This window comes from Engraulis encrasicolus, chromosome 3 (assembly GCF_034702125.1).
Source record: "Engraulis encrasicolus isolate BLACKSEA-1 chromosome 3, IST_EnEncr_1.0, whole genome shotgun sequence".
In the NCBI taxonomy this organism is placed as follows: Eukaryota; Metazoa; Chordata; class Actinopteri; order Clupeiformes; family Engraulidae; genus Engraulis; species Engraulis encrasicolus.
The window spans coordinates 40747893-40762892 of record NC_085859.1 but is presented as its reverse complement, the minus strand read 5'-3'; the positions used below and the strand labels follow the sequence as shown (position 1 = coordinate 40762892).

At 47.7% G+C, this 15000-nt stretch overlaps 1 protein-coding gene across 2 annotated transcripts in view; it reads right to left on the bottom strand.

The window, feature by feature from the left end:
* znrf3 (zinc and ring finger 3) overlaps window positions 1-15000 on the bottom strand; it is a 109574-nt gene that overhangs the window by 44419 nt on the left and 50155 nt on the right. For both annotated transcript variants that reach the window (XM_063195415.1, XM_063195416.1), the window contains exon 2: window positions 3242-3364. In XM_063195415.1, the coding sequence (XP_063051485.1) occupies window positions 3242-3364 (123 nt within the window). The remainder of the gene's footprint in view (window positions 1-3241; window positions 3365-15000) is intronic.

The following is a 15000-nucleotide window of genomic DNA, read 5'->3' as shown; positions in this document are numbered from 1 at the left end:
ACCCTAGACTGACCAGCCGACCCACCGACCGGCCAACCGCATTCAGTCACACAGGCAGGGAGAATAAGAATGCATGAAACAAAGAAAAAAAAAACATGTAATGTGAGTGAATGAAGAGAAAGAAAAGGGAGAAGAGGTTAAAAGGGGTAAGGAGGGGAGGGAAGGCGAGATGGGAGACGCTTGAGCCTGTGTGTGTGTGTGTGTGTGTGTGTGTGTGTGTGTGTGTGTGTGTGTGTGTGTGTGTGTGTGTGTGTGTGTGTGTGTGTGTGTGTGTGATTCTATTTGCACGTTTCTGCTTCCGTGTCTAAAGGTATGCACACATGTCTGCCGACAAACGCTGTGTTACACACATTTGTATATGCATACTGTAAGTGTAAAGGAATGTGTGTGTGAGTATCTTTGAGTGACAGTTTGTATGTGTGTGTGTAGGCCTGAATGAGTTTGGTTTGCATTTACATTTTTTGTGATCATAGGATAGTGAGAGACAGACAGGAAAACGAGTGGGGGGAGAGAGAAAGAGAGAGATGGGGAAGGATCTGCAAATGACCCAACCAGAACTGAACCCAGGTCGCCGGTGCCGCATGCCAGTGCCCCACCGTTACAGCCATGGCAGGGCAGGTTTGGGTGAGTAGGTTAATGCGCAAGTGCCTGAGAGAGAGAGAGAGAGAGAGAGAGAGAGAGAGAGAGAGAGAGAGAGAGAGAGAATGTGTGAGCGAGAGAGAATGTGTGTAAGAGAGAGAGAGGGAGAGAGAGAGAGAGAGAGAGAGAGAGAGAGAGAGAGAGAGAGAGAGAGAGAGAGAGAATGTGAGAGTTTGAGAGAATGTGAGAGTTTGAGAGAATGTGAGAGAGAGAGAGAGAGAGAGAGAGAGAGAGAGAGAGAGAGAGAGAGAGAGAGAGGGAGAGCTGGTACAAACGGGTGGCAGCAGTACCAGGGCACTCCGGGTGAGATTGGATTGGCACACAGGGCTGGGAAAGCGGCCCCCAGCTGTGCCCGTTGGCGGCTAGGTCTCCAAGATGCCACAATGCCACCCCACCCGCCACCCGCCACCCCTTTACCCAGGCAGCCGCCCTCCCACCCCCCAACCCCCCCACCTCTAATTATAGCCCTGTGTCTAGAACCAGGAAGCCCACTCATAATGAGCCATCCGACACTGTTAACTAGATCATTTTCAAAGACTTCCCAAAGCCACATGCGGGAAACGAGTGGAGAGGAATGGAGTGGGGAGGAGGAGGAGATGGAATGGAGGGATACAGAGAGGGAAAAGGGAGGGAGGGAGGGAGGGAGAGGAGAGGAGGAGGGATGCCAAAGGAATGAGATTAGAAAGAAAGAAAAAGGGCAGAACTAGGGCAAACGGCTGTCCAATCAGCCAAGTTTTTTTTTTCTTTTCCCCCCACAAACAACCGGTAAACATAGAGTACTTCCCTCGCTGACAGGAGTGGGCAACTCCACAGATGGAGACGCGGGGAGGATATCCTCAGAGCACCCTAATGGAAAAAAAGCTCGCTCGCTCGCTCTCTCTCTCTCTCTCTCTCTCTCTCTCTGTCTCTCTCTCTCTCTCTCTCTCTCTGTGTCTGTCTCTCTCTATCTCTCTCTATCTCTCTCTCTCTCTCTCGACGCTAAATGTTCACTTTATAGTCGCACCGTAAAACCAAGTGCAGTGGGTAGCATTTGTACATATTTTGCTAGGTATGTCTGCTAAGGCTCTGGTTTCGTCTCCGCCGAACTTTTGGGTTTTCAGCCACTGGTCATGGCTCGTAATTGGGCATGAGAATGGGAGTGATCCAAAGTTTATGTTGTATGTTTATAATGCATGTGTAGATTTTATTTCAAGTGTTAATCAACAAACAAGCAAACAAATTGACTATGCAAAAGACGCCCAAACTCTCTCTCTCCTTTTTAGCACCATGCACCCAGCTAATGCTACGGAGCTTCCGGCACAGACTACAGTGCACACTAATGTAAAGCATCATGAAATATTCTACCGTACCCGTGCTAACCACGAGGACCCAGGTTCAAGTCAGTCCGGCCGGGGCTATTGCCCAACCCGTCACCCATTTCTCTCTTCCACTACTCTCCTGTCTACTGTGAAACTGTCCTGTCCAAATAAAAGGCAAAATGAACCAAAAGAAAGGTTTTTTGTAAAAAAATAAATAAAAAAAAACCCAGTTCTTACAGCTCCATTAGGCCTTCCAGGTAGAAGGAGTGATAGTGCAAAGGATGCTGGGAAACGACGTTGGGAATCTTTAAAAAACCAAAAACCCTGTCCGCCTACCCCTAGTTTACCCTCGTCCAGCTGACGTGACGCATCATGGACACGGCGGTTCCCACAGCTGTGCCGAGCCAAAACACCAAACTCTTTCATCCGTTCGCGACCTCACAAGGCTCCAGGTTTTTTTTTCCGGAAAGTGCAATTGACCGGCCAACAGCAGACGGTAATTCAAACGTTTGGTTAGTCTACATTGCCAATCACCCGTCATTATTACAAACAAGCTACACTTCACCGAAGATAAAACATCGGTGCACCTTCACAGCCTTTCAGTGGCTTTTGCAAACCGCAGTTTACTCAGGAAAACATGCAATTCAAACTGAATCAGAATCTGTATCGTTCAAGGCTCACTAAATTAGGAAACATTGCAACTTGCACACTATGTAGTGAGAAAGTGAACATTTTGGAGATGGCGTCAATTATCACTGGCATTACTGGAAGCTATATAGATCTTATTCTGGTCCAGGTATGGACACAGATTCTTACATGCAATAAGGGCAGCCCTTAATGTGCCCTGAGTCATGTGACTCAGTCAGGTGACACTGGTGAAAAAGATCAAGCTTGTTGCCTGCCCTTCCTCTGTATAGTAGTGAAATATGCTGTGAAGATTTCTGGCACACATGGCCTTGCTGATATGCCACTAAAGGAGTAGAGATGGATAATGAAGTTTAAACGAAGATGTTTGGTGTAGTAAACAAGTGAACACAACACAGACAAGGACACTTGGAGGAAAAAAAGAACAAGAAGAAGTTCCAAGGCTTGCATGCCCATGGGGACCCCGGTTCGAGTCCGGACGGTGTCATTTCCCAATCCTCCCCCATCTCTCTCTCCCACTCACTTCCTGTCAGCATCTCATACTATCCTGTCAATAAAGGCATAAAAAGGCCCAAAAAAGAAAAAAGAGAAGAATTTCCAAGAGTAAGTTTAGGGGAGCAGGTGTCCTTAGTCAGCTGACCCCTGGATGAGAGGCTCACCTTTCCCAGCACGGTCAGACAGCTGGGGTCCAGTTCGGGCTGCTCCAGCTTGACCACGCCCACCCAGCCGTACTCGTATAGGTCCTCCTCATCATTGTTGTTACACAGGCCCAGGGGGTGCATCTGCAAAACACACACACACAAAGTTAGATATAGACTAGTAACTAGCACAGGCCCTGGAGGTGCATCTGCAAAACACGCACGCACGCATGCACGCACACACGCACAAACACACACACACGCACAAACACACACACACACACACACACACACACACACACACACACACACACACACACACACACACACACACACACACACACACACACACAATTGCCTTTTTATATTTCTTTTCTTCAGTTTTTATTTTTCCCCTCCCTGATATTACCTGTGTTATATGTTTTGCCCTTGGGGGCACTATGTGTATTTATGTAAGCTACTTGACACCTGAATTCCCCCCCATGGATCAATAAAGTTACCCTACTCTACTCTAGACTAGTAACTAGTATATTGTGGTTGCACATGAGCAGAGGGTGCCTCTGCAAAACACACACAAAGACAAAATCACCTCACAGAACTAAAATAAATCTACTGCAAATGTTTACTGATTTATGGATATTGCATGGGCCCAACTAAAAAGTCAGAGAGCAAAAGGAATACACAACCACAGGAGCGAAGCATACATTTACATTTTTGTAAAGCACATTGCATACAAATGATGTACAGTAGATCCCATGTGCCTCTTCGACATCATTTACAGTGGACATTTGGGGCAGAGACAAGTGAAGCAAGTCAGAGAGACTGGCGTCTGCAGAGTAGATTAGCTGAGAGGGAGGTGGGCACACGTCAAAGACATGACACCATACTGACTCATAGCGGCCATGCACCCCAGAGAGGTGGCAAGGCCTGTCATTACGCAAAATAAACAGACGCGAGTTGCTAATGTTTTTAGCCTTCCTGTTGCTGCTCGTTCACAACCGACATTTCTATTTCTAGGCCGTTTTACGGTAGGGCCACCTAAGTTACACAGCGAGAGAGAGTGAGACTGGGTTCGAGTTTGAGCGAGTACCGCAGTTGCGGTTGTGGCCAAGGGTGGCATGTTAGAGGCTGATTAAAGTTTGGCCATTGGCATTTGTTGGTGCCATGATCGCGTGAGAGACATTAGTTAGGGTAAGTCCACAGGTTTTTCTCCGGATGGTGAGAGTTGGCAATTGAAAAACTCTTCACAATTTTAGTTAAGAAAGGATGAATCACCGCACACTGGTATTCTTTGCTGATGGTTTATTTGGTGAACAACGCAGTTTGCTGTTGCTTCATCAGGTTCACTCTGACATTACGTTCACAATTTTGTTTTAATACATTTATTCAATTGATTTTAGTTAGCAAGATGCTGACAAGTCGGCACTAAGGCGGAAAACAATTTCAAAAGCAGGACTACAGAACATAACTCGCCAAAAATGAAAAAGCCATGAAATTTAAAATTGTCCTGACGACAACATCCGTGCATGAAATCTACACATCTGCAATGTGATGGTCCAAATGGGATGGCGGATTTTTAAGGCAGATTATTGAGGGCTTCTTAGTCTTTTCTGGGGCCTGTGTGCAATGCATGCATGCGTGGGTGCACATACGCAACAGAGAGAGAGGGAGAGAGAGAGAGGGGGGGAGAGAGAGAGAGAGAGAGAGAGAGAGAGAGAGAGAGAGAGAAAGAGAACGAGAAAGAGAGAAAGAGAACGAGAACGAGAACGAGAAAGAGAAAGAGAAAGAGAGAGAGAGGGTCTCTCTGGAGTCCTCTGACCACACTGGGTTTGCCATTTGCATTTAAAAGTTGCCAAATTGACCTTTTGGCATTTATCCCATTAGCCGAGTGGCCACACAAACTCCCGGCTCTCCCTCCCTCTCAATAAAGCAGCTTTGTGGTGTCACTTTGGGCCCTAAGGCCTCGGGGTGCGGATGACCTGAGATACCCCTTCTCTCTGACACACACACACACACGCACGCACGCACACACGCACACAGACGCCCGCACACACACAGACGCACGCACGCACACACACACACAGATGCCCGCACACACACAGACACGCGCACACACACACGCACACACACAGTAACCCTATGACCCCATAAGCCCATTTCCATGGTGAGTGGTCAGGTCACACATTTATCCAGGCACCGGCTTCACCCAATCAGGTGCAGGTCTGCACATCAACCCTTCTCTTACTGGAGCAGGTATCAGATATTTTTTTTGTTAAACGATAGCACACTCCTTTGGCTTTTGCTTCTTTTATGTTGCTTTTTGCTTTTTTATTCATTGGCATAGCGTTTCAACCAGCAATGTAAAACAAAAAATAGACAGCAAAAAAGAACATAAAAACAACATAAAAACAACATACTAAAAGAAGAGGAAGCCAAAGGAGTGCACACCTTTTTTGCAGCACCAGGGATCGTGTCAAAGCCATGGCACCCAAAATAAAAACGTCATCGAGATAGAAGACATACAAAAACAAGGACCAGAAATAATGATAATGATAAAAAGTCAAACCACCACTAGAAAGTTTGGCTAAACAGAATAAATGCAGAAACGACACAGAGGCAATAATATTGGAAACATTGTTGGAATTTATCAGTGAAGCCTCCACTAACAGTGCAGTAACGGCTACAATAAACAATAGCGCAATGTAAGCCCCAGTGTGGTGTGAACCCGTTCGCCAGGGGAACAGGAACAGGCTCTTTAAAACTGTCCAACATAAATAGCAAACGCTCACCAACTACCATTAAGGCCTGGCGCAACCAATTCTCTGCTTATAAAGCAACCCGAGAGGCCAGGTAATTTATTGTGTCCGTGTCTAATGGTCTGTGTTAGCCTCTATACATACAGGCTCTAACGCAGTGTTTCTCAAACTATTTCAGACCGAGGACCACTTTGTCCCCCAAAAATTTTCAGGGACCACCTCTCAACTAAATTGACAGGTAAAAGGTGCTTATTTGACATTGACACTGCTAACTTTGATGCAGATCACTTACTTTTTATTCACATTTACAAGCACATCTTATTGTAGGGATGCACCGATACACATTTTTTCACTTCCGATCCGATCCTGATATCTAAATTTGGATATCTGCCGATACCGATACTACTCCGATCCAATACCAAAACCTCATATATGCATGAATTTCAACTTGAGGTAGGCCCAAGATGACTATTTGGTCAGAAAAGGAAGTCAGAAGAACAGGAAACCAATTCATAAGTGAAAGTATCAAGTAAAAAAGTAACAATCCCATCCTGAAAACTAATATGCAAGTGTTATGACTTCAAATTAACATTACACATGGCTCAATATCAGTCCTTTGAAAATTCCGATCCGATCCGATCTCTGAAAATATGTTGATATCTGAACCCGATACCGATACACCGATAAATGTGACTTCAGCTATGTTTAGCTTTGTAATAACTGTTACAAATAAAGCCTTCTGCTAGCTTGTCTCGGAAAAGTACAAATCCGCTGGCGGACCACCTGAGCTCTGTCGCGAACCTCCAGCGGTCCCCAGACCACACTTTGAGAATCGCTGCACTAATGGTTGCGGCCTGCTCTGTTCTGTTCATTCCCAATGGCTTCCTTTATGTTCTCCTGTGGCTGCTCGGCTATTTCAGTCATTAATGCTGTTAAAAGACTAGTAGCAGGCGCCCGCCCGCCACCGCCTCCACCACCACCACCACCACACACAAAATGGATTCTCTTTCTCGGGGAGGTTTGATGATCGCTCTGTTTTCGCACGAGCTAAAAATAAAAGAGCTCTGTGGCGTGGTGGAGTGCCGTTTGGAAGCAAGCGGGAAAGTTCTATTGCCCCCGGGGCTATAAAAGACAGAGACAGACACTCGCTCACTCCTATGGAGTGCTGTGCTGCTGCACACTCTGTACCTTTCCAATACTTCCAAAACTAGGTTACAAATCCTGCCGGTGTGCTGTACAATCAGTCACACACGTACACATATGAGCAGCACACAGCACCCACACAATCCTGTCACTTACTTACACAGTTCAGTTTTTATTACACACAAAGACCACACAGACAGACATACACTTTGTTACTTTCTGTTTGTCACATGCATGTATTTGATGTCTCATACTGTATTTAGATTATTACGCACACGCACACACACTGTGAAAGGTAGAGTGTCGAGGGGTCTTAGAATGGCACCAAAAAATGCTCCAACAGGCAAAAACTGCGTCGACTGAGTTTTTATTTTTCTTCACACCAGGAGTGATATTTACAAAAGAGTGTCCCAATGTCCAAAAAGGTAAGTATTCAAAAGGAAAAATATTTACAAAAATATATATACAAAAATAATAACAAAAAGGTCAAAATCAAAATGTCTCTTCAGCAGAGAAAAATGCTTTGGCACAGCATATGACTACTCACAGGTAAGGTAACCTTCACCTACCGACCTCCTCGAGCAAATGAGAAGTCGGCCCTTTTATCCAAAAGTTTTCCCGCCCTGGCCACTGGACTAATCCATTATACAACACAAGCCAGGGGGGATTCACAAAGAGAACTGAAAATAACTAAATAAACTCTATAAAACGGTACCAAACATATAATAACTAAATCAGGCCTTTAACACAAATGATAACAAATGAATGCATAAAGAAATAAAGCAACAAAAAGCAAAAATAAAGATAATTGATTTTGCAGCGCGCAGCGCTGCCAATGAGCGAACGCGCCCATGGATATATGCGCACAGAATCATGCCCTCGGTTTCTCTCACCAGACCCGGAAGAGCTGCAACACTGCAGGTAAGTTTAAACGCTACAGAAACACTTGGCTAAAGGAAGAAAGCTTAAACAGTGAACACAATGCACTCAGGGGGTTATGTGCTTTGCAAACATAATGAAAGTGTTTTTAAAACAATGCAGGATTTCGCGGACAACACTGTGTTTGTGTTTGATGTCGCTGGGCGAGGTGTATGGCGTGTGTGACTATGTGGAAGCGCTTAGCGTGTGTAATATGTTTGTCATGTCGCGGTTATCATGTGTGCACCCATGAGACTGCAAACATTAAAACAACACATCGCAAGATGTTAATAACAATGTCCCGACACATAAATGAGTGTCCAATGCGCGGCGTTTCAGCCGCGGGCTCATAAGAGGTGAGAGAGGGGAAAGCGCTTTGGCGCCAATAAAGTTTAAAAGCGTCTGTCAGGACGCGGTGGTGACGCGCCCATAAGCCGCGTCATCACACACACTTACAAAACTAAAAGGATCTGCTCACTGAGTGTGGATACATGTGGCACCTGCGTCTCCAAATGAAGAGGCTCCCAATTATGCTGGATACTGAGCAGAATTTGGTCAATTGTTAAGCCTGTTTTTTAGAGAGTCCACAAATCTGGAAGCACACACACGCGCGCACACGCACCCTGCATCTGCTCTGCATGTAGTTAGCTACTCAGAGTCAGAGCAGAGAAGAGAATGGTGACCATTGCTAATGCTACGTCAAACCAACCTGCAGCACAGTCCACTAGACTACAGCAGCTCCACCTTCTGAGCCAGGGCGTGCCCTCCTAGTGACGCAACACCTTCAGCGTTGCTACTGGTCAGGTCAAGAGCAATGCAAGTACTTTTTGTTATGCTCTTGGTCAGACCAAGTCTCGAAGAGATTTGAAAGTCGATGATAATCAGGCTACTATCCTCTAGCCTACTTCAACAAACTCAATCCACCTCCACCACCAGCACCCCCTCCATCCCAATCAAGAGACCCTTTAACCCCCCGATTCCACTCCACCACTAGCCAGGCCCCGCCCTCCTAGTGACGCAACACCTTTGGCATTGCTTCTAGTCAGGCCAAGCGCAATGTAAATAGCGTTTCTGATGTCAAGAAAAATCGGGAACTCCATCCACGTTGTCGGAAACCAGTCAACCAGTAGCAAACCAAGAAAGGCGGGTCAACCATGCCGTTTGGGGAAAAGTTAATTGTTATACTCTTGGTCAAACCAAATCTTGAAGCGATTTGAAGGTCGATAATCAGGCTACTCCACCACCTCACTCTGCGTGCAAACTCCCATGCTACTCCCCCCAAGCTACTCCCCCCACCTACTGCCTGAGTCACTACTCTATCACTGCCCAAGAGAACGCCGGCTGTACTGGGCCTTTCTGCTTTCCTCTTTCCCCCTGACAAACCCCCAGAGGAGAGGAGAGGAGGGGAGGGGAGGGGAGGATAGGTGGAAGGGAGGGGATGAGGTATTGGTGGTTGTGGCGGCAGCAGCAGCAGCAGCAGCAGCAGCAGTCTTTCACATGGGTATCCCCTTACAGCCGGCCAAAGAAATCACGCCTGGGGATCTGAGCTCCGTCTGTCAGCCAATCAGATGGCCACACACACCCCCAACACCAACACCAACCTCCTGCGAAACCGCCAAACACAGCCACCCGCCAGTCGCCACTAGCCACTGCAGCTGCCGGGCGGACCCTCCCACAGACACCCCCGTCTCGTCCCCAAGCTCCACCCCCCAGACAACCGCCGCCGCCGCTGCTGCTAGCACCTGAGTGGCCTTCAAAGGATAGGTGAGGTGGCAGGCGAAGCCCTCTACTGCCCAGCGAGGGCACTGAACACCTGAGACTACCTGAGAAAGGTGTACCAATACAGCATTTCAATATGGTAGACTACAGTTTTGTCAATGGGGGCTCCAGAGTGTGTCCTTAAGGGCATGACTACCATAGGATTGTAGTTTAGAGCCTTACGTTAGGTGTCACCAACGTGGTGCCCCGCGCGCGCCAGGTATCCCTCCACGAAATTCTGAGATGCACACCAAGGATGTTAATAAACAGTGACGACTACCACATTTTAGTCATTAGTTAAGTCATTTAGTTAATGCTTTTCTTAATTTAGGTTATTTATTATTTATTATATGATGTGACGTCATCGGTCGAATGCTCCATTCATTTCAACGGGGCTCCCCGTTCGCACGTCTGTTATTTTTCGATAACGGACGGGTTGGTCTATAACAGACCGCTGTCAATGGCAACAAGACTTTTCACTGCTAAAGCGACTTTTCAACAAGACTCTAATCAGCTGCTGTCTCTAAGCTGACTCTAAACACCTGTTGTCCTGGCTACCTAGCTGTTGCCTAGCGGTGTTCCACAACGGCACTGTTTTGTTTTGCGCAGCAACAATCTTTTGACATTAAAAACTATAATAGACTTAACATTAAATAGGCCTAAAGAAATGTCCCCGCCATGTGTGAATCATTTAAGTATATCCATATAATAAGCGGGTTAACTTTCGGCGAGTCGGTCGCTTTGTGGAATAGCAGCACTTCAGAGAGAACACCGCTCCGCGTCGGGGTCTTAAGATTCTCTCTGTCGTGCTGCTATTCCACGGTAGCGACCTTCTCGCCGAACGTTAACCCTTACTTATAACCTATACGCAAATTATCAGGCTGTGCCCTCCTAGTGACGCAACACTTTCAGCATTGCAACTAGTCAGGTCAAGAGCAATTTCCAGAAAATACAGGAACTCCTCCCACTTTGTCGGTAAGCAAACAACCATAAGCAAACCAAGGGAGATGGGTCAACCATGCTGTTTGGGAAATGTTAATTTTTGTTATGCTCTTGGTCAGACCAAGTCTCAAAGAGATTTGAACGTCAATGATAATCAGGCTAGCCCTCAGTAGGCCTCGGGTAGTCAGATGACCAGATGATAGATCAACATTTTGGATCAGATTTACAATCCAGCTAGAAGAAACATCTACCTACTGACTGCAGAGAACACAGAGAGCATCTCACGGGACCAACACACAAAAGTGGCAACTAAAGAGGAAACGAGAAAATAGAACAAAAATATGGGTGAGGCAAATATGGTAGCCTCACGAGCCATCCTACGTACTTCCGCCAAAGGATTGGCTCCACTACTAAATGAAATGGTAGTATTATGGGATGGTCAGGACCAGGCTACAAATATGGAGGAGGAGCGATAAAATCCTGTTTATTTTTCAACACTTCAATAATGCAGGGAGCAGCAGTGAGTGCGTATACATACAGTTCAGTATCCCGAATTAGCGTTCGAGCATATAAACACTTCAGTATTCCGAATAAGCCCTTAATCGGGATACTGAGAAATCGGGATATGCTAGGTGGAGTTTTCCGAAAGAAGCCGGGATACTGACGCATGTACACACCTTATCCCGAATACAGGGGCTTCCCATAGAACGCTGTTGCTGGTATCCTGGCTACACGCATTTGAAGAGAATTCTATAACGGCCAAGAATGTAGACTGGGATATAACGTTCTGTGCTCATATAAACACCTTATCCCTAATATGATCATAACCGGGATATGCCTCATATTCGGGATACTGAACTGCATATAAACGCACTCAGTGAGAGCAAATTAAACTGAGGGGGTACAACCCTAACCCCACCACCCCCCGCCCCTCCACACGTACACACACAGCCACTGAAAGCCTCTCACCCCTCCTCCACATGGTCGGCCAGAAAGGACTGACCTGGTTTGGGTCTGTAGTGGGATCAAAAACAGGCCTCACATCTACACTCCCACCCCCTCCCCCTCCCCCTCTCTCGCTCTCTCGCTCTCTCGCTCGCTCTCTCGCACTCACTTTTCCCCTTTCCCCTCCCTCTGTATCTCTCTGCATGTCCCTCTTTATTTTGCCTCGCTGCCTCTTTCTCTCCCTCTTTCCCCCCTTAAAGAAAAAAAAAATCTAAATTCAAGTCACACCAACACGACCATTTCTCTTTGTTAGTGACTCAATTCACTGGGCCTTTGATCATCCAACAACAACTACTTCAACACCCCCTGCTGTCCCAGCCTAGCCACACCCCCCTCTTATCCTCCGCTCCGCTCTCCTCTCCTCTGCCTCTCTCCTCTCCTCTCCTCTCCTCTGCCCCTCTCCTCTCCTCTCCTCTCCTCTGCCCCTCTCCTCTCCTCTGCCCCTCTCCTCTCCTCTCCTCTCCTCTGCCTCTCTCCTCTCCTCACCTCTGCCCCTCTCCTCTCCTCTCCTCTCCTCTCCTCTGCCCCTCTCCTCTCCTCTGCCCCTCTCCTCTCCTCTCCTCTGCCCCTCTCCTCTCCTCTCCTCTGCCCCTCTCCTCACCTCTGCCCCTCTCCTCTCCTCTCCTCTCCTCTGCCTCTCTCCTCTCCTCTGCCTCTCTCCTCTCCTCTGCCTTTCTCCTCTCCTCTGCCTTTCTCCTCTCCTCTGCCTTTCTCCTCTCCTCTCCATTCCCCTTTTGCCCTCCTATCCTCACTCTCTCCTCTCCTCTCCTCTGCCTATCTCCTCTCCTCTCCTCTGCCTCTCTCCTCTCCTCTCCTCTGACTCTCTCCTCTCTTCTCCTCTCCTCTTCTCTCCTCTTCTCTCCTCTCCCTTTTTGCCCTCCTATCCTCGCTCTCTTCTCTGCTTTCCTCTCTGCCCTCCTATCTCTCTCTCCTCACTCTCTCTCCTCTCCTCTCCCATCCCTCTTTGCCCTCCAATCCTCTCTCTCTCTCCTCACTCTCTCGCCTCACCTTTCCTCGCTCTCTCCTCTGCCTCTCTCCTCTCCTCTTCTCTCCCTTTCTCCTCTCCTCTGCCTCTCCGACCCAAAAACAGCCCAAGTTTTACTCCACAGCCTGACTGCCTCCCCCCTCACCACTCCCACCTCCCACCCTCCTCCAGTGTCACCCCTGAAATGTTTTACATCGCTCTCGTCAGCATTTGTCCCTTCTCCCAGCATGCTTTGCTCCTCTTTCTACTGAGAGGACTGATCACACAGAGACAGACAGAGAGACAGACAGACAGAGACAGACAGAGAGACAGGCAGGGGAAGACAGAGAGCAAAACAGAGGCTAGGGGGGTGGGGGGAAAGTCTGGCTGAAGGCTGCTGTCACAACTTGTGTGTACGATGCCTTCCTCAAACTCTTCAATCAGGCTCCCACCAACACAGACGTATTGCACTTCGCACCATTCCCCTCTTGCTGTGGCTTTCAGTTCCAGTTCTCAAAAGTCGCATTCTTTTCTTTTCACACTAACATACAGACGTACTCGCGAACACGAACACACACACACACACACACATCAAAACTTCAGCCACTACACTGTCAAACTCGCATCCAAAACTCTGTTCCTTCAAAGGAAAAAAAGAAAGGGAAGGGAAAAAGAGAGAGGCGCACTTTCATAGCACAAGGAGCGGCACAACACGCAGAGCAGATCAAGAGATCTATACACTACTGCGACGACGACACCGTGCAGTGCACTGCGGAGCGCAGTGTGGTGTGGTGTGGTGCGATGTGGTGGTGCCACACGGCACGGCGCGGAGCGCTTGAACACAGCCAAGCTCCCCGCTGGCCTGCTCTGACAGCCAGCTGTGTCTAGAAGAAGAACAGCATCAAGAACAACCGCCAGTCCGTCATTTGCATTCACAGGAGAAAGAGCATCTTGGTAGGAGAGAGGGAGGAAAGGGAAGGGGAAGGGAAGGGGGCTGATTTTGCCGCTTTTGAACTTTTCCTTTTAAGACTAGGGGGCCTAAAACCCAAGCCTAGATTTTTTTCCTTTTTTGCCTGGCAGCCAGCCACCATTCTTCAGTGAGAAAAATGGCTGAGTTGGTAAGAAAGTCTTGTAGAATATGCAACAAATTACATGAAGATACCATCACAGAGCAAATCGGAAAACAAACTAATCTAAAAAAAGAGCTGTGTAAAAACTTTCTTTTAGGTGAGATCCATTTTAGACAAATGCAATAGTCTTCTGATGTAAGTCATCTTGGATAAAAGCACCCCTAAATGCAATATAATGTAATGTAATTTGATTTTAATATGATATAATGTAACCCTCCTCCACAATGTTCTGAAGAACTTTATGGAAAAAACAAACATGAACCCTCTTTTGAGGGTAAAAGGAAGAAAGGGCTCCCTAAGACGCCGATTGAGGGGGTAAGAGACACAGGGTCGTTGACAGCTTTGGCTGGGCCTAGGACAAAGTCATCTGAAAGGACCCTCATCCTAAGCAAATACATACATTTTAATGAGGATCAAATTCTGTGGGCACCCTCTCTCCCCCTGGGCCTGGAACAACTGACCCTTTTGAGGTAAGATGCACACAGGCACAGGGTCGCTCAAAGCTTTTGCTGGGCCCAGGACAAAGTAATCTCAAAGGACCCTCGTCCCAAGCAAATACATACAATTTCATGAGGATCAAATCCTGTGCCCTCTCTCTCTACCCCTAGGCCCCGGGACAACTGACCCTTTTGTCCCCACCCACCCCTGTTGGTTTCCCTAGAGGCTGGACTGGGCTACTGGTGGCAGTTGTCCAAGCATGTCCGGCAAGCCCTCAGAGGAGGTACCCCTACTGGACAGGACCGCCGTCGCCGTGGCATCTAGGTCAGGGCGTCAGGCCCTGGATGGCTTTCACTGACAACACTCAAAGGCAAGCTGGGGAGGCTGGGGACGCCATCTAGCCCCCTGCCAAAAATGATAAACAGCACCAAAAACTGTTTTTTGTTGTGCTCTAGTCCGTCCCTCAACTCATGCCACGCCCCCTCCACCACATTGCCTGCCTCCTCTTCGTCCTGCTCCTCCTCTTCCTCAAGCCTCCCTTAAGGACAGTTTACCTCATAAAAGAGAGAGCGCAGCTGACAAATAACTACATGGTGTGTTTGAACATCTCAAACAACCAGCAGAGTTTGTCCCCAAAGAGGGGTTGGGGGGGTTTGGGGTTGGGGGGGTGTCAAAGGGACACCGAAGACTCCATCACTGGGAAGAAATTGTAGAGCTTGTGTGCGT